Here is a 20,982-nt window from a genome sequence, read left to right on the forward strand (position 1 = left end):
TTAATGAGAACAAATATTGGTCTGAAATATGATATGTCACATAAAATAGCACTTATATGCATTAGACTAATAAATTGTGCTTATTTCTTCCCTCTCAATTAGTTTAAGGTCAGGAACCAACTATTCCATCTAATAGTTTTGATATGCGATATCCGATTAATGAATATACCAAGATGCACAAAGATGAATTCCTCAAAGAAGATGGAGGATGTATGTTAATTTTTCTAACATAATGGAGAGATTATAAGAAACTATGAAATATGTTAGAAATTATCATCAGATCCCCATTCAAAAGATAATTCAAGTCAAATGTCGGAAGCATCTGTTGACTCAAATTTAATCTCTTATTTAAGCTGTAAGTGCTCCTATTTTGTGTCCTTGAAGGACAAAGTCTATGCATGTGTGAAGTGTGGTAGATCAATCTGTTCCAAATGAAATAATTCTTGAAAAGGATAAAGAACAAATAATTATAACAAGAAGGCAATGTGCTCTTGAAGAGTCTATGACATAACACTTCATGAAACCTTATAAAAGGTTCAGGTACCTGAAAATAATGAAGTGATGAGATCTCAAAATGATATGTCACATTGCGAATCGATACAAAATGAGAAACCGTCGATGATACTTTTGATACAATATCAGTGCAATATTATAAAAGATTACGAGGATCTAAATTCTACGTTTATTTAAGCATGCTGACGTAGAAATATTTATTAAGTGACATAAAAGGATGCATCTTGGTAAGTGTAAAACTTATTTGATTTGCAGTCCAGACACTTGAAGATGTCGTACATGGTATGCTGAATATCGTCACCTGACAAAAATCCATATGAAAATCCCTAAAGAATTCAAAATACCTGAAGCATATATCCTTATAAGCGATAAATTGATGATTTGAAAATCATTGAACTCTTGGAGAGTTTTCAAAAGCAATAGATTATTTGTTGAAATGAGAAATATACCGATTTGGGTTGGTTATGAAGTACCATATCTTAGTGCAAGTCGTGCACTAGTGTATCTTGCAAATACTACAAGGCCTGATATAGCCTTTTCATTCAATTTGATAGCAAGGTATATTTCTGCTCCTACTAGGAGATATTAAAATAGGATAAAATACATGAGTTTATTTTATTATAAAGCTTGCACTCCCGATCTTGTTAATTATGCTGATGCTGGGTATTTATTTAACCCACATAAATCTCGGTCTCAAATAGGTTATGTGTTCACATGTAGGGATATTGCCTTATCTTAGAGATATACAAAGTAGTCTATCGTAGCCACTTCATCGAATCATGCTGAGATTATAGCTATTCATGAAGCAAGCCGAGAATATGTGTGGTTGAGGTCCATGATATATTTAATTCAAAAAAAATGTGGTTTGAAATATGATAATGTACCCATAATTTTATACGGAGATAATACAACATGCATAGCACAACTTAAGGGAGGATTCATAAAAGGAGATAGAACGAAGCACATATTAATGTGCAACAAATTCGTTCAAGTGACAATGTGACTGATTTATTCACCAAGTCTTTTTCAACTGCAACTTTCAAGAAAATGATGCACAAGATCGGGATGTAAAGATTCAAGAATGTTCTTATTAGGAGGAGTTAATATGCGTTGTACACTCTTTTCCATATGAGGTTTTCCCACTGGATTTTCCTTGTAAGATTTTTAATGAAGAAGCCTATATGCGTATTGTTAGATATGTGTACTCTTTTTCCTTCACTAGATTTTTTTTTCACTAAGTTTTTTTTAGTAAGATTTTAACGAGGCACATTATCTATCAGTTAGATATTCAAGAAGGAGTGTTATATATGTATTTATATTATAGTGAATGTCTATCAAGAATATAGATAAGATCTAATAAGATCTATCATGATCTAGTTGATATCTATCAGTTTTTGAAGTATCTGTCTTTTAATTAGAAACTAGAAGTATTTTTCCTATAAATAGAGGAGTTTTATTCATTGTATACTCAATTTGATGATATCTCATTCATAAGGGAAATAAAGAAGTCTCCCACTTCTCCCTCTATTTATTCCTCTTATTCTTATTCTTCTTATTCTTACTTTTATATTTCATAACAAGACATATATTTTTATAAAAAATCCAGTAAAGTTTTAAAATATATATAAGTCAGTTTGGTTGGATATTTTCTTATTCATGTCAAATCAAATCAAATCGATTTCTTAACAAATGAGGTTTCCTCTAACATTGAATACCTTCATCATGAACTGGATATGTTGGATTGTAATCACGCTAGAGGATAGTGGTAGCATTATTAATCCTCTTAGGGGTCGTTTGATTTGAAAATAAGTTATACCGGGATTAGTTATATTGGGATAAGTTATGACGGGATAAGTTATACTGGAATTAGTTATGCTGGGATTATTTTTTATTGAATGTTTGGTTTGTTGTATTCAAAATAATATGCATGGTATAATTTCTAGGAATAAATTGATTGATTACCAAAATACCCTCCATCTTATTTAACTTTTAAATATTCATTCTTAAAAATTTTTATTATTTTTTAGAGAAATTAAAATATAGAAATAAACATAATTTATATATTTTACGACCATTTTGAACGGTAAATGCCTTTATACTTCCTAAAATATTTAATTGCGAAAATAGACTAAATTATGAATTTAAATTATAGTACGAATAATAAATTATAATAAATTTAATTGTGTTAGCCTGAGAAATATAATAAATTATGCACTCAAATTATAGTTGCTTCACAGAAATTTTTTTAGTAAAAATTTTAAATTATGCACTCAAATTATGTGTATGGAAGTGAAAAATCAAAGAATTTAAGGGTAACATTGTCATTTTATGGTTTTATCCCATGTAAGAATAATGTTGGGATTGTTATCCCACCAATTGGGAGGACAACTTATCTCGGGACTAATTATTAGTCGGAATAAGTTATCCCAAATATTTACAACCAAACGACAGATAAAAAGTTTTATCCCGAAATTATTATTTTATCTCGAAATTATTTGTAAACCAAACGGCCCCTTAGGAATGAGGTGTGGACCAAATATCTTAGGAATGAGGTGAACGGCCCCTTAGGAATGAGGTGTGGACCAAATATCTTAGGAATGAGGTGTGGACCAAATATCTTATAAATTTCTTAATCGAGCTGATTTGAATTTTTTATTTGATATGTACCCTAGTTAGTAGAATGACTGATTCAAACTTATAAAGAAGTATCGGGTCACTGTTAGATTGAAATTCTTGACCTTGACAGTTGTTAATGAAGGTTCAGAAACTGTTCAAAGATTCTAGCTTTGAGACTAGTGGTAGAAATACTTAGGGTATTAATTAAACCAAAGGCTTTTAAAAAAAAAAAAAAGAATCTGATACTCTTTTCATTTCATTTTACTTATTTTTATTATTAAAAATTGTTATTTACATTTCATTTTACTTGCTTTTATTATTAAAAATTATTATTTACATTTGTTTCTTTAATTTATAAAATTAAAAGAACTTCATGTATGCTTCTCCCTTTTTATCCCCAATACTGAATAATTACACAAAATAGTGATAATAAAATTCAAAATTTCAACACATCATTTAGTTTAGTCATACACATATGTAATTATTGATTTCTAAAGAGGCGTATCAGGTGGGCCCGATAAAATAAGACGGAGAGATAAAAAAAATTGAAATAATTATCTGGGTGAGTTTGTTTTTATATATATATATAAAAGATTTATTGTTTTTAAACGTACTTTTTATTTATTACCTAAATATTCATATTTTGAAAATATTTACCTTCTATAGTCATTGTACCATGTATTAAAAGTAATTATGTAGACCATATAGATGTATTATACATGTATTAAAATATATTATACTTATTTTGATCAAAAAGAATTACACTATGTATCAAAAGTGAATTATGCATACAATGTATATGTGTTACACTCTGCATTACAATTGAATTATGTATGCAATGTAGAAGTATTATATGTGTCTTAAAATGTATTATGTTTGTTTTGATAAAAAAAAAAATATTCACTATATATTAAGGTTATGTTGGTAAGAAGGAAAATATTTTTCTAGAAAATGTTTTAATGAAAAAAAAGTTGGTTTCTTACGCTTGATTGGTGAGTGAAAAATATTTTCTAGTGTTTGGTGGTGACTGAAAAAATATTTTTCAGAAAATATATTATACTGTTTAGTTAAAGAGTAGAAAATACTTTTAATAAAATAATTTTTTACCCTAGAATTTTTTCTTTTAGGATGTGTTCAATATGGAGGAGGAAAATAAGTTGTTTCTTACTTACATTCTTGTATTTATAATGCAAGTAGAAAAATATTTTCAAACAATATCTGTATATTTTTAATTAAAAAACAATGAGAATGAACATAAGAAGAAGGGTGGGGTAAAAAAAATTAAATTTTTTTAAAATAAATTAAATATTTATTTTGGAAGGAGAGGGGCTGGAGTGTGTGTGTTTGGGAGGAGGGGGTCAGAATAGGTGGTATGGATGGGATAAGAATTTTTTTTTAAGTTTTTCTTGAAAAAAATTAAAATAATAATTTTTTTTAATTTGGGGGGAGAGGGGGAGGGGGTCAACGGCTAGTAGGGGGTGGGAGTTGGGATAGGGGTGTGAGGGTGGAGTCAGAAAAAAATTGACTTTTTTTTTTAAAAATAATTTTAAAATGTTTAATTTTTTTTTGCCGGAGGGGGGGGGGGGGGAAGAGGATAGGGAATGGGGTAAGAAATTTTTTTAAAAATATTTAAAAAATTAAATATATTTTTTGGATTGGGGTGATAAAGGATTGGATGTAGGGGTAGGGGTGGATGATTTGTGGAGTTGTATGAACATTTTAACTTAAGAGTGAGGTTGAAATAGAGTTTTGAAAAATATTTTCCTTACTTTTTGAAGGAAAATTATTTTTCTTAGATTTGAGAAAAATAAGTTAATTTGGAAAACATTTTTCAAAATGTTTAAGACAACCAAATATGAGAAAATTAAAAAATATTTTTCAAAAAATATTTTTCTTCATACCAAACACACTGTAAAAGTGAATTATGCATGCAATATACATGTAGCAAAATTATATAGCTATAAAGAGTAAATATTTTCTAAATATGGAATATCTAAGTAAGTTTCCAAAAGATCAGTTACTTGGTTGACTATCTTTTAATAAACTAGTACTAGTACCCTCGCGATGCTCGGTCGATAATAAATGAAATTAATCGTAAAAATTATTTTTCTATTGATTTTATATAATAAAAATTTTATTCAATACCGTTGGCATATTTGAAATTAATAAATTTATGCAATACTAAAAATGGCTATTAAAATATTGAACTTAATATCATTAATTACATAAAACTTAAACATTTCTTTTTGTAAGCTAGTATCCACATGCAAATAATATTATGTTATAATACAAGTATTTGAGCATATAAGATAATATTGTGTTCTATATATTGGTTTATAATTTGTAGGAGCATGCCTCTTTTAGTCCTGTGTCAGCTTAACAACGGAAATAGACAAGATGGAGGCCGAGAGTTGAGCTACCTCCACGAATATGGAAAAGTCCTATTCACTTTTGACTCTTCCTACGAGCTTTAGTTGTTTGAACATGATCTCTATAAACAAAAACAAATAAAGAGGAAGCCATTTATAAATATAAATGATAAATGATCTTTAATTTCACATTAGTATAATATGCTACGTAAAAGTTCAATAATATTTGCAGTAAGAATTTAAATATAATGAACTTGAAAAATTAATGTTCATAAGTATTTGTCCATCGGATATTGTCCACGGTATACTCACCCAAACTTTGATCCTTGAGACGTAGCTTTTGAAATAGCAATTCTAGTGTCAGGTAAATTTCATAGACAGTCGATACAACTATCATTTTTTTCACTAAGGTCACTTAACTATCATTCCTAGTATAATATCATTAAACTTTTAGTATACTACTAAAATCACACAATTTAATATACAAATTAATTATTAATCATAACATATAGAAATATAGTATAGACAAATCAAGTGTTAATTCTAACATATAAAAATATAATGGATTAGTAATTTAGTATCATAATTTTTGTAATCACATACAACTGATGAGTCTAACAAAAAGGTTAGTGCTATTAATTTTTAAAATCATATTATTATCTCACTAAAATCTAAAGCAATAATATTTGCAATGTAAGAAAATTAACTATCTAATATCAATATTAGTTTCTTCATATTTAATGTATAAAATATAAAGTTTTATGTTATTGGTAAAATTCTTATTGCACATTTCGATTTCAAGATAAATTTTTATAAGGCCTTAAAAACGTAAGATATATACAAGATCATTAACTTAAATCTTCAAAGTACAAATTATATTTTTTATAAAACATAAAGTCCTTGAATAATGGCTCATAAAATTTTCTTCAAATATATAGAAAATAAAATGAATATGCAACATAACTTGTATATTTAGTTTACTCGATAAATCAAGAAAAATTTACGTTAAAACAATACTCAAAATAAATTGAGATTCTAGTTAGAACGTCCACACGTATCACTTGAACAATTCATTTTCTACAACATGTGATAGCAGAAATTAATTAGTGTTTACTAAGTACAACCTTCTTATATAGTGGTAGATTGATATGGTATTAGAACTTCTGGCTTAGTTGACAGTTGTACAATATTATTTTCCATATATATATGTGTATAATTGTTAACTGATTATTTATTTTCTATTTATATTTCTCAATCAACCTTATCATGCTTCCTTAGTTGACTTATACTGAATAAAATTATAGATACCTTTTATCATATAAATATTCTTTTTATGGTAATACTTCAACTGTATATATTTATTTTATTAGTAACTCACACCTACATTTCATTATATAACAATATTATAATTTATTGCTGATATTTTTATTATTAAGAAATTTTTATTCCTATTTTATTTTGAAAGCAAAGGAGCCATTATACTATATTTATTAATTAATGACAAGTTAGTTTGATTATAATTTCATTTTCATGTATATTAATTTTCATTCATAAAAAAAGTATCTTTTTTAAATTTAATTATTTTAAAATCCATAATTATTCTTGCAGACATATATAAAGTTATATAATTGGTCAATTAAATAATATTTTTATAACGTAAAATTTTATTTGACTTGAAATATTAATTACGAATATGTATTTTAGTAGTTATTTTCAATAAATATTATGCAGTCTTTTTTTGTATAGTAATATTCATTTTTAAAAAATTTCAGTATTTATTTAGTTTCAATCTATCCTCCTTTAAATTTAAGACTATCATTTGTTCACTTCCTAATATAGAATGATAGTATTATTAGTTATTGATAGTTATTCTTAATTATGAAAATTCTTTCATTAAATATGTATGCACATTATTTTAAATATAGATTACTTGAAATATATCGAATGAAAATGCTTCCAATAAATATGAATGCATATTTTTAAAATATAAATTACTTGAAATATATTAAAATAAATTTATTTATTTTTGTAGTCCAAAGTTATTATTTGAGTGATGACATCTTTTTCATAATATTTTAAATTTTGGAATGATTCTTTGATTATTATGATTGTTTTCCATATAAATTATTTGATTACTAATTGTTTATTCTCTTAATTGATATTTCTTGATACTTTCTTAATTTAGTCAATTATAATAAAATTATAAATGTTCTATTTATGCATAATATTATTATTTAAATTAATTATATACATCTTTTGAGTGATGACGTCTTTTTCATAATATTTTTTTTTTTAATTTTGAACTGACTTTTTGCTCACAATAATATTTTCCTTATAAGTTACTTGATTATTAATTGGTTATTCTCTAATTGATATTTTTGTATTACTTTCTTGATTTACTAAATTATAGTGAAATCATAAATATTTTTTAAATAATATTATTATCTATATTATTTAAATTAATTGTGCATGTTACTTTCTTGATTTTTTGTTGTAAGATGCTAGTTCTTAAAATGCCACTTGACATAATTATAAGTTAGACTATTCTCTTTTATTATATATATAGAGAGAAATTATTTGATTATATTAATCGACTAATACATGATTGTGGCGTCATGAATTTTAAAAACAATAATTCTCACAAATCTTTTGGAAGAATTTAAACATATATAATTCAAGAAGACGATTTTAAGGAAAAATTCAAGTTGTCTTCATTTAATAGGGGTCAATCTTAATAGTTTTCATCCAATATGAGTCAAACTTTGTTGTTTTTACCATAATATGCAATAAATATGAAATTAATATAAAATATTTAAATAATCTAGAAAATAATTTTTTATTGTAAGATGCTAGTTCTTAAAATGTCACTTTACATAATTATAGACTAGACTATTCTTCTTTATTATATGTATAGATATGCAATAAATATAGAATTAATATAAAATATTTAAATAATCTAGAATATAATTTTTTGTTGTAAGATGCTAGTTCTTAAAATGCCACTTGGCATAATTATAGGCTAGACTATTCTTCTTTATTATATGTATAGATATGCAATAAATATGAAATTAATATAAAATATTTAAATAATCTAGAAAATAATTTTTTGTTGTAAGATACTAGTTCTTAAAATGTCACTTGGCATAATTATAGGTTAGACTATTCTCTTTTATTATATGTATAGATATGCAATAAATATGGAATTAATATAAAATGTTTAAATAATCTAGAAAATAGTTTTTTGTTGTAAGATGCTAGTTTTTGAAATGTCACTTGGCATAATTATAAGTTAGACTATTCTCCTTTATTATATGTATAGATATATAGATATGAAATAAATATGAAATTAATATAAAATATTTAAATAATCTAGAAATTAGTTTTTTGTTGTAAGATGTTAGTTCTTAAAATGTCACTTGACATAATTATAGGTTAAACTGTTCTCCTTTATTATATACAATATATAAAAATAATTAGTACTACTTTTAAACATATCTTTTGCTTATTATCATTTATAGAACTATAATATGTATTGAAGTGAATAATGTATGTAATAGATATATTATAAGTATTTTAAATTATATTATATTTGTTGGATAAGAAAACTGCATTATGTATTAAAAGTGAATTATACACATAATATAGATATTGTTATAATTTTTATATCTGGAGAAAAAATTTATCATCATAGGTGATACATATTTTCTAAATATAATATATCTATATAATTTTCCTAGAAAAAAATTGATGTCAATATCGAGAATATGTCCCACGTATTGACAACACTGTCCATAAACGCGTCAAAGTCTCGAGGAAAGACTCAAAGACTTGGTACCTTATACCAGTAAGTCTTTCTTATAATACTCTATTCTTCCTAGTTGTTTCGGTTATAAATATATTCCTTGGTCTGATATGATTTACTCCAACTAATATACTTTACTGTACTCACCACGCAACTTGAAAAACAAAATTAAATCAGGAAAGGTGATCGTCCGAATAATGGAAGAATCAGCAATGGAGCTTGATCTGCCAGGCTTCCGCTTCCATCCAACAGAAGAAGAGCTTCTTGAATTTTACCTCAAAAATAAGGTCTTAGGTAGGAAATTGCGATGCGATGTAATTGGTCTTCTCAACATTTATAGTCATGATCCTTGGGACCTGCCAGGTATATCGAAATATTCCCAACATTTTATGCAATTTGTAATTTAAATGTCTTACAACATGTAACAACATTTATATAATGTGGTCGTATGCCTAATTGAGTAGGGCTGGCGACTATTGGCGAGAGAGAATGGTACTTTTTTGTGCCAAGGTATAGAAAACATGGCAGTGGAGGGCGCCCTAACAGGACTACTCAAAAGGGATTTTGGAAGGCAACTGGTTCTGATAAAAAGATTTTTGGTTTATCACATCCTAGGAATATAATTGGCCTCAAGAAGACACTGGTTTTCTATACTGGCAGAGCGCCTCGAGGCTCTAAGACAGATTGGGTCATGAATGAGTTTCGTTTACCTGATCCTTTCTCGTCACCTCAGGTATTATATATTTCAGTATTTTTCCTTCATTTGAATAGCAAAATTTAAGGAAAAAAAAAAAAAGTCTTAGATACATATCAATTTGAACTCAATAGCTATGACTTAAGATAATACATGTGTTTAAACATCAGTAAATAAGTACAAACAACAGATTTTGAACCCAGTGGATGGTTTGAGCCTGAGCCCAAAAAATTCAAATTTTAGATCAACCTTAATAAATATTTCTTTGAAACTTGTAATTTTGAACATGACATAATATCGTTATAGTTATAAAAGCATGTAATTATGATATGGTGAAAAGTTTAAGGTGAAGAATTTTCAAATGTATAAAGATATCATACTGTTTTGAACATTCTAAAATGAAAAAAACATCTATATAACATGGAACATTCAAGTAACTACAATTCCGCTCAATAAATTATCTAAGTTACCATATGAAGATACTGAATTCAAAATTCTAAATGCAGGACATAGTGTTGTGCAAAATATACAGGAAAGCGACCTCTTTAAAGGTGTTGGAGCAGAGGGCTGCAATTGAAGAAGAAATAAAGACCGCAAAGCATGTAGATGTATCTCCTTGTTCAATTACCCAGCCCATAGACACCGTGTCATTTTGCAACGAACATCATGAACTAATGGCCACGTCAATAACTTATCAGAGCCACGGGTTCTTGATGTCAATCGCCAAGGATGAAGTAGAAGAGGATATTTTATCAGTTACTGAGAACAACCAATACGAAGTATCAGGAGAAGTCAAAGGCGAGAGTAATTACTTCAGGCCAAAATTACTGAATGGGCAAGACAACCTGGCTGAGTTGCACGTCCCTAAATTCAGCATGGACTTTAGTCAAGACCCTGTTTGGATGCAATTGCGTAGTCCTTGGCTTGATAATTTCAGTTTGACACCTTCAGCATTTGTGCATAACTTTTAGGCAGATAAATTTGAATGGTTAATTAATCAGTAGTCAGTTTTAATCAAACTTGACTTAGTATTCTTAACCATCATTTCCACTTCCCAGGGATTTTTTCAAGAATAATAGTGATATGCTCACAGCCAACACCTAACCAGCTGACCGCCTAAGGTCTTTGTTCATGGTAACCTTAATGGTTCCCTATGTAGTATTTTTTCTTTTTTTCCCAAGTAGCGGTATAATATCTTGGTTGATAAATTCTGGGTATTGAAAGTCGAGCTTTAACGTAAATTTTCAAATGGTAAATTCTAATTTGTACAGTACTGACGGATAATTATTTCAGTTCCTTAATGTCCATAGTCCCTTAGGGGACATCCGATAAAAACTATAATCGACATAAATTAGTAATGTAGCCTAAGCGCTACAGCCTACAGGCACTTTATCAACGAACACTGAAAAAATGCGCTACTCCCTCTATCTCAATATATCCAACACTTCTCACTTGCCAAGAGTCAAATAGTTTGAGTGACTGTAGATTTGAATATAATATCTTCTAAGTTTTTTGAAATAAGATTTATGTATTTGAAAAATACGTAAAAAGTACTTTAAAAATCACAATAATTGTCAATTCAAAATATTTAAAGAAAATATAAGAAAAATTTCGGTCAAAGACAGACTTGTTTAAGTCTCAAATTCGAAAGGTATTGCATATACATATATATATAGAGAGAGAGAGAGACAATACACTAGATATATGAATATCCTAAAGTATTGATACATACAGATAATAGAATACATATATACACATATAATACAACATTTGTTACATATACACAATACTGATACAATACTAAAATCGTGATAAACTCATTTTTATTTAACAATGATACAAGTTCTATGTGCATCCTATATGGATACATATTTTGTATAACAATTATACAAATTCTAAGAACATTCTATACAATATTTAGTTGCAATAATAATTCAAATACATATTCTATACTACAATTATACAGTTTCTATACACATCTTATACAACCTTTAGTTGCAATAATTATTCAGATACATATTCAATACAACATTTATACAGTTTCTATACACATCATATATAAAAAGATATATTCTATACAATAATTACGCAATTTCTTACACATTCTATACAATAATTATACAGGTTTTATACACATTCTACAACCTTTAGCTGCAATTATTATTCAAATACCTTTTTTATGCAACAATATAAAGTTTTTATATACATTCTATACGGTTTCTATATGTTTTTTATACATATATATATACATATATAACTCTATATAACAACCATACATTTTCCATACGATCCTATATAGTTGCTATACATATATCTTATATATGTACATATTCTATAAAATAATTATACAATTCTATACAATTGTATTTAAAAAATTGAAGGAAAAAAAAAAAAGAAAAGCAGTTTTTTAGCCAAAAAATAATAATTGGAACGAAAAAAAATACAGCAACCCCCCTTCGAAAGAAATATTCACCGAGTAACCTATGTCATAGTCATAATTCTTGTTGATGCTAATTAAAAACAAAAAAAATTAAGAAAATTGAAACGACAACAGCAGTGCCAAATAGCCCAAAGGAGTGACTATTGATTGGAATTTATTTGACCGATTGGCCATATAATGTATAATGGCCCAAATAAGGGCCATTAATTTTGAAAGGATCAATCCATGTCTTTTTCCCTTTATCAATGACAATAGACTTCATATAGACTGAGCCATCAGTCTTCTTGGTTCCCACGGATATACTTGTGATGGACTTACTCTTTGTAGTATGTAGGGATAACTTATCGGGTGATTGGCACAAAGGACACTTACACACACACATATAGATAGGCAGATCAGGCATTTGTGAATGTGAACATGGGCAATGGATAGCGAACGCGATACTAATGGTCACAATTGTGAAGAAGAAGAGGGATTTGGATCAATGTCGACCTTCATCGCGAATACGAGAGAGAAGGCTCACGATTGCAACGGTTAAGAAGTTGACCCTTCACAAATACGGCCATCACTTTGCAAACGCAAAGAGAAAAAGTGGGCCACACCAGATGCTGGAAAATAAGAAAAAAGTTAAGTCCTAACGAACTTTGTTTGGGTACTCGAGATTCGTTCGAAACATCGTGCACATAAATAAGCTGTGTTACCATACCAAATTCTGCATTCCAGACTCAATGAAATCATCAAAATTTCCATTTGAGGTTGTTTTGATAAAAAAAATTATCCAACACGCAATCAACCATTTTTCTCAATTTTCAACCAATAGCCCAAAATAAGTATGGAAGCCTCGGGACCCAAATCAAGGGTTCTTCTAACCTAAAATATATATTTTAGAGTTAATAAAGATGTCAAAATTCTTATTTAATATCGTTTACTAGGAGTTCGAGATCAATTCTCAACTTTAAAAGCTCTAGAATAGAAAAATGGGCTTAAAAGCCAAATGAATTGCTCGAAGACCGAACCGATGATCCTAATAGGTTATAATGGCCTATAGACGCTATGAAAAGTCATAAAATACCACAAACAAGCAAAAATAGAGAAAATAACCTCGAGGGTCATTACAATATCCACTACTAAAAGGACTTTTATCCTCGAAGGTCAATGGATAGAAAGAGACTAAGAGTTCGTAAGAACGAGGTATTAGGCACACATACCCTATGCAAGACTTCCCAGAAACCTCTAAGGCTAACCAACAATTCTAAGAGATTTCACTAAAGGTATTCTTTTTTCTTCACATCCTAACTTCATTTTCCCAATAGCCACAAATTCATCTTCAACAAGCCTCCAACTGAATCAAGCAGGATTTAAACACGCAAATCCAAACCACAACATACTAACATTACACTAAAACAAGAACAACTAAGTGGATACTTAATCAGGCTAAAGAAGACCCAAGGTATGAATCATATAGCCAACTCCAAGCTCCAAATCTAATATGTTCTTCTCTTTCCAAACCTGATATGTACTCTGAACTACACGGAATCTCTCTGTAGTATCTGAGTCTCGTCCGTGTAATCACACCACACTAATCCTAAAAGAATAAAGTCACTTATTAAAAATCCATACGAACTAGCATATGAATAATGCCTAATAAGGTTCTATATGAATGCTCAAATAGTGATGATCAATGTTTTCGATCTTTATCAAGCCACTAACTGGTCCTGAACCCTCAAAACCAATAGCTACGAGTCAGAAGAATAAACTCTAAAAGGTGAATGATCTACTCCAAAATGCCCCACTAACTGTGGGTGAAACCATGCTAAGCCCAACTAGAAAACACTTATGCCGCTGAGTAGATATACAAATTTTTTGACAAAAATTGAGAACCAAGGCCACAAGCAGTAGAGACTAATACCATGTGCCAAGGAACCATCCTCTGAGCATTTATCTAATGCAATCATCCAAAACTAAAGAAAATTGAGCTAGTAGATACTAAGTAGGCCTAATCATCTTGTCAATGAATGCTCAATTAAATCAAAATTTACAATTGGGTTGCAACCAAGTTACACAATGCATAGATAAAATCTCAACTCTGAAGCTAAACTACTCAATCTTAACTATCCAAATCAATTATGTTGTCGAGTATGCATCTATGCTCTAAAATCTATCATAACTTTTAAGTCATCATTCAAAAGTGTCAAAAATTACAATTAGAGAAAACAAGTCTTCACTAATGTCAAATACCCAAATCAATCTCATTACTAGAAATCAAGCATATACCTTAAAACCAATCTCACCTTCAGAGACTAAGCATATATCCAATGGATTCCACAAGGGCTGAAACTAAAATGTTGTCAAAGAACATAATCACAACTATGAAAACCACATGCTAAAGATACTAGCAATCAAATCCACATCCTCTGAGGTCTTAACACATCAAGGCATAACCAATAACTCATCAAGCCTGCAAAGAGTACTAATGGTAGCTAAATCTCGAGCAACTCAAAAAAATATGATCTTAGCCCGAATCTGGTCAAGCCAATATTCAATCAATGACAATGAATATTAAGTCCCAAAAAATACCCACTTAGTTACCAAAGACTAATGGAAAAACACGTCTCACCAAGCAAAAGCATTCCACGAATGCACATTAGGTTGAATGAACACCAAAATAAGAAATTTCTAAATTCCCCCATTTCACACCAATCCTAACTCAATTAAACCATTAACCATATCATAGAAAGAATCATGTACTCAACTCTACACCGATAACAATGTCAAGACTACTATCGGGTGATGAACCAGACAAAATAAAAAACAAACCTCAAACTTAGCAGCAATAAAAGTACACTATATAAAAAGATTGCCAAAGTTAGGATCAACACAAAACCATAGAAGGCCGAACCTTCCTTCACTCTTACAACCCACTCAACAACTAACCTTACTAATAGAAAAGGAAAAACATCCAACCAAGGTAGTCGTCTAATCCAAATGGACAAGAATTGCAAGGGTAGAGATACTAACTAAATAATGCTAGTTTGGCCATCCATCAAGTAAGAATCAAATATAACCAAAGTAATAAAAATAATAATAGTGAGACCAATATAAAGTGCAGGTGGCATAGAATTTAAAAAACAACCGGAACCATTCCAAGATCATATTAAGGCCATATGCCAAAAAAAGGAACTTTAACCCAAATGCTACATCGCAGGGAAATTACTACACCAATCCACTACTAAAAGAAATTATCTATAAGGGTAGTCATATTTGCACAAGTCTAAACAAGAACTTAAAATAATCAAAATAATCATTGATCCATGGCTGCTCCGTACGATGCATATATCAACAATGAGAACTTGTACTATAATCTGCAGGTTGCATAACTGTAGTATACGTACCAAACATGAGGTACTCAGTAGGCATTAACTAACTAAACTCCAAGAATAATGCAAGTATAAATAACATGTAAAATAGGAATATAAACTACAGGCAACTACTAGGCAATACAACATAATTAAGCTAATGGAAAAGGAAAGATAAACTATCAAATACCATCAGTAATCTAGATGAAGCATGATTTTATAAGTAGCTAGTCCATATATAATAGAATAATGAAGAAAGATATATAAAATATACAATAGTATTTGGAAAAAATTCTATGATATACAAATAATGGATAGAGAAGAATGGATATACAGTCGCACTATATAGATAATCTAACATAAAAGTACTACTCGATAACGTCCAAATAACACCTTATCATAGATGATAATACGGTCACTGTTAAAATATAGTAACCCAACAGAGGTAGGGGACGACTCCCAAGAGAACACGTGGCTTTGTAGATCTCAGTAGTTGTAGTCAAGGGAGAGAACAAGAAAAGTAAATGGGGGTTTTTTGTGTAGTAATCTCGAGAAAGTAACTTTGAATCAATAAACTTAAATTTTTGCATACACTGTTTCAAGCCTACTGATTCACCTTTCATACAACTAGGCTTATAGATATATAATCTACTCAATCCAGGTAAATACTATCCCCACTTTACTTTTGCTAAACTTCAAGGTTCATGCTTTTAACTCTAGATCATATGCTGTTATAGGATTCTGAGAAAGGATCTGAGGGCACATCTGTCTTCAACTTAATGCATGATTTTTCATGATCATGAATGAAATCTTCATACTCAGAACATAAAGTCCCTAAATACTTTTGAGCTAATATGCAATCCCATAACTATTAATGGGGGTTGTCTGATAAACTCTATCAGTAGAAATTTAAGCATAGTTGTTTCTGTTACCTCGAAACTAAGGAAGAGTTGGCATGAATTGAGCAAGATAAGAATTTGTATAAGTTTCTTAGAGAACATCTCTATAACACAATCTGAGATATAAAGAAGGAAAATATTTCCTAAATACCCTGTAGCACTTCAAAGAAAAGTACAGATGTCTCTGTACTATTTCGTAAGAATATATTAGACATGACTTCACAGACACCCTAGGACACTTGAACCTTGTGCTCTGATATCAAGTTTTGTCTTGACTTGAGACTACCCCCTAGTCGTAACACGGTGCTTGGAACCACAAGTGATCCCAAGCTAACCCATGAACTGACATACTGCTTGAGCAACTGATTTAAATTGTATAAAACTAAATTTACTGAGCGAAAACATAATCATAAGGAAATCTGAATGGATTTAATACTGATAAAGTTTACAACATGATAAATCTGAAGAAAGAATTTGAATTACATATCATGACTCTGACTGACTATCTATGAAGCCTCTACTATACTAACTATAGATAGTTGGGACATGCCTTCAACTACCACTAATCAATACATATGGATAATCAAATTACAACACATGAACTATAATGGACTGGAGTCTCTAAAATAAAAGTACTTATCACCTATTGGATGAAAGCTACAAATTGTTTAATTATGATGCGTGGGCTAAAACCGGTACCTACATTATGAAACAATGTAGCCACATAGACATATATGTTGATCAGTACTTCTAGAATATACTGAGTATATAAAGACGTGCACTAATCATAGAAATATTTAAAACATGCTTTAAAATGGAGGATATAAGTTATTTACTAAAATATGTAATTAAAACATGGCTATATGTAAAAACTGTAAGTCATAGTGAGATTTATAATTATGAGCTAAAAATAAATCTGTAAGTTGGGAAGGTATGTAAATCTCATGTAAATCTGAACTTGCTACAAAATTAAACTGAGAATCATGTATGGATACTGAGTATGAAAACATAAATATGTAAAACTGATAATGCAACACCAAGTATAACATGTACTGACATGATCTGAATAACATGAATAATATGTAAAACTGACTGAATAATTACTAAAATCTGATTATTTGGTCAAGCAAACCTAAACTGAGATAAAACAGAATACTAACTAAAACTGTGGGAGCTATCATATAACTGACATACCCTAATCTGAGCTAATTAGAGTCCAACCTATAACCCTAATTGGAAGAATGTTAATACCTTACCACAGGTACTAACACTGGCTGTGTGGATCCAGAAGGTTGATATCCCGAAGGACTAGGGAGCCACCCTCTATTGGATGGTGCCCTTAAAAAGTGTCAACTCTTTACTGGTAGGAAGACCTCTTATACCTACACTAGCTACGTTGTTCGGGAACTCAAGGACTTCTACTAAAGGTCACACCCTTTACTGGCAGGTGAGCCCCAATCCCTAGGTTTACTCGATGCTAAATCCTACTCCCAATTGAACAGACACTGGAATCATTGTTCGGGAACTCAAGGACTTCTACTAAAGGTCACACCCTTTACTGGCAGGTGAGCCCCAATCCCTAGGTTTACTCGATGCTAAATCCTACTCCCAATTGAACAGACACTGGAATCATGAACTAGTACATGCACTGATAATAATAAGCTCAGGTTATGGTATTCTGAAAATTGACAGTGCATGCATAATATAAAGTAATCATGAATATGAGAATTAGTGTATTTAATATGAAATAAAATCATGGTTCTGACTGACTTGTTACTTGAAACTCTAAAACAAGAGTAAACACATAGGTATCGGGTGTTCATAACCCTCCAACACTGAATAATTTCTTTAAATATTATAGCATCATTAAAACATTAGTAGTAAATCATGATGCATAGACCCAAAACATATTATGTTGCAATATCCTGATAAATTTCATGAATTTGAACATAGGGATGAGTTAAACTTGGGAGGATAACTTGGGAGGATAACAACTTCACATGATGTAATTTGTAACTTGATAGTTTAATCATGAAATCAATTGAATAGGACATGGGTAATTGATATCCAAAACATGGAATAACCTAATTCATATAGAAACACATGTTGGCATGGCATAAATTCAAATTACTAGGAAAAGCAAGGATTAAGTTCGTGCTTAGCATGGATATTTTCATAAAAGTGAGAAAGTTTCATACTTTAATCAAAAAGGAGATTTTTAGGCTCAATGGGTGGAAGGCATCCATTGATAAATACCCCACATACCTCAATTAGATGACTTCTTAAAGAAAGCTTGAAATTGGAACTTGAATCCTTGAGTTCTTAAGGGACGAAACTTTAATTTTATTCTTGGGAGGAGGCAAAGGGTTTTGAATTATGTATTGAACTCTTAGGGTTAATAGAATGTAAATAACATGTTTTAAGACTCTTTATTTCATTTAAGAGTGATTAGGGATGCTTTAGGGGTGTAAAAAGACCTCAACGCCTTTAACTAAGTCAAAATGGAAAAATTTTAGCGCTGGGACGTGCAAAGCCAAAGCACACCTGAGGGTGTGAGGCACATACCAAAAGCACAACCCATCCAGTGGCTATTGGCATTTGTCATGTGATGCACGACCTTAGCATGGTCATAAGCTTTTGCTCGAGTATCGAATTAAGGCAAAATTGGTATCGTTGGAAAGATAATTCAATTATATATAATTTAGTGGGTCTTGAGATGCATAATTTTATATATGTAAAAATTTATACATGTTAACAGCTGAACTTTGTAGAATTGAATACCAAAATTTGGTCGAATCAAAGGCTATTGGCTCAACTTTGCTCTAAGTGATTCCTATGAATATTTTTTCACCTCATAAGCACTATTCACACTAGTCTAATGATCATGACACGTGTATTCAAATATAAATCATGATATTAGATTTTACACACGTAGGAAGGATAGCTTGATTTCTCGCTAAAAAATGTGAGGTGTTACATTATCCCCTCTTGGAATCATTCATCCTCGAATACAGGTAGGGACCTATTGAAATTTTAGAAGTATGGAATGAGGTGTACATGAGATGTCTTCTAATGAACAATAAAGCTAAGCTGAAACATTAAAACTTTCATCATGAAACTGATTTCTGAGTTGACTTGACTTTATTAACTATAAGGAGTTGATCTGAGAGTTTAGAACTGATACAAGTACGACCACAAGGATGGACGTATGTGATATGTATTGAACCTGAGACTTGGAGTGTACAAGTAAAGTGAAAATGAAGGCCTAAATAGGATCCAAAATAGTCCACAAACTACACTCCAAGGGTGCCCAAAGTGAAGGATTTGACTAAGGGATTTTTGGATATTTCACACTATTTTTGTAACCTACTATAAATAGAACATTTTATGTCATTTAGTATTAGATTATTCATGGTATATTTAAGTATTGTATGACTTTTAAAACACCAAGTCCTCTCTCCTTTGAGCCAAAATCAAAACGAGGCATCAACTTGAGTGTGGAATCACTGGTGTTGGATTCATGCTTGGAACGTTAGGTGCTTGAAGGATTAAGGTCCCTCTTGTGTCCACGAAGAGTGTAGGTGTTCTTATTACATGTTTCTAAGGGTTTAGGTGTTTATTACACACCTAGTTCTTAGGTCTTGTAATAATATATGTCTCACTACCTATCTTTACATTTCTTGTACTCTTTGTTGTTGTTCTAGTAAAAAATGTGTATTGTTGTTTCCATTGTGTTATTAATCGTCTTGTTCTTCATCTTTTTAATCTCTTTGTTAGTTTGTGGTGGCTGATTTGGTGTCAAATACACCCTTATTTCTTGTATGCTTGTTGTATTTGTCGAATCCGAGAGTAGTCTTCCAAAGGGTCCTCGGTTCTTGAACTAGTGGACTATTTTTAGAGTGTATTTTCATGTGTTCCTTGTCTTTCTTTATCAATAACTCACTTGAAATGTTCATTGTACAATCATACCTATACAACTGTGAAGTGATAACTGATGAAATAAAATTCCAAGAGTTACTAAGGATGGAATAAAGTATGTAACTTCTCATTAGGAACTGTCCCTTAACAAAACACATATAAGAATCAAAAGAAAAGGGCTTCATGGCATTGTCAAGTACATTATGTAAGCACAAATCATGAGATAATGGGATCAAGGTCGTATAAGAGGTATTACAATGTTTGAGCTGGAATACTTGGAAAAGTAAGATCATTCACTGAACACTTATGAACTGAATTATGATTAAATATTTGAATCGTAGACATAATACATGGACGGAATTGAATTCATAACTT

The 20,982-nt window shown here is 30.0% G+C and overlaps 1 protein-coding gene across 1 annotated transcript; it reads left to right on the forward strand.

Annotated features, from left to right (window-relative positions):
- The first annotated feature begins 9,370 nt into the window (after positions 1-9,370).
- LOC107844754 (NAC domain-containing protein 6) lies at positions 9,371-11,264 on the forward strand. Its single transcript, XM_016689105.2, has 3 exons — positions 9,371-9,663; positions 9,765-10,033; positions 10,501-11,264. Exons 1-3 carry the CDS (start codon positions 9,498-9,500, stop codon positions 10,963-10,965), a joined length of 900 nt encoding a protein of 299 aa, XP_016544591.1. The 5' UTR covers positions 9,371-9,497; the 3' UTR covers positions 10,966-11,264.
- Positions 11,265-20,982: the final 9,718 nt, after the last annotated feature.

Source organism: Capsicum annuum, chromosome 10 (assembly GCF_002878395.1).
Source record: "Capsicum annuum cultivar UCD-10X-F1 chromosome 10, UCD10Xv1.1, whole genome shotgun sequence".
NCBI classification, from domain to species: Eukaryota; Viridiplantae; Streptophyta; class Magnoliopsida; order Solanales; family Solanaceae; genus Capsicum; species Capsicum annuum.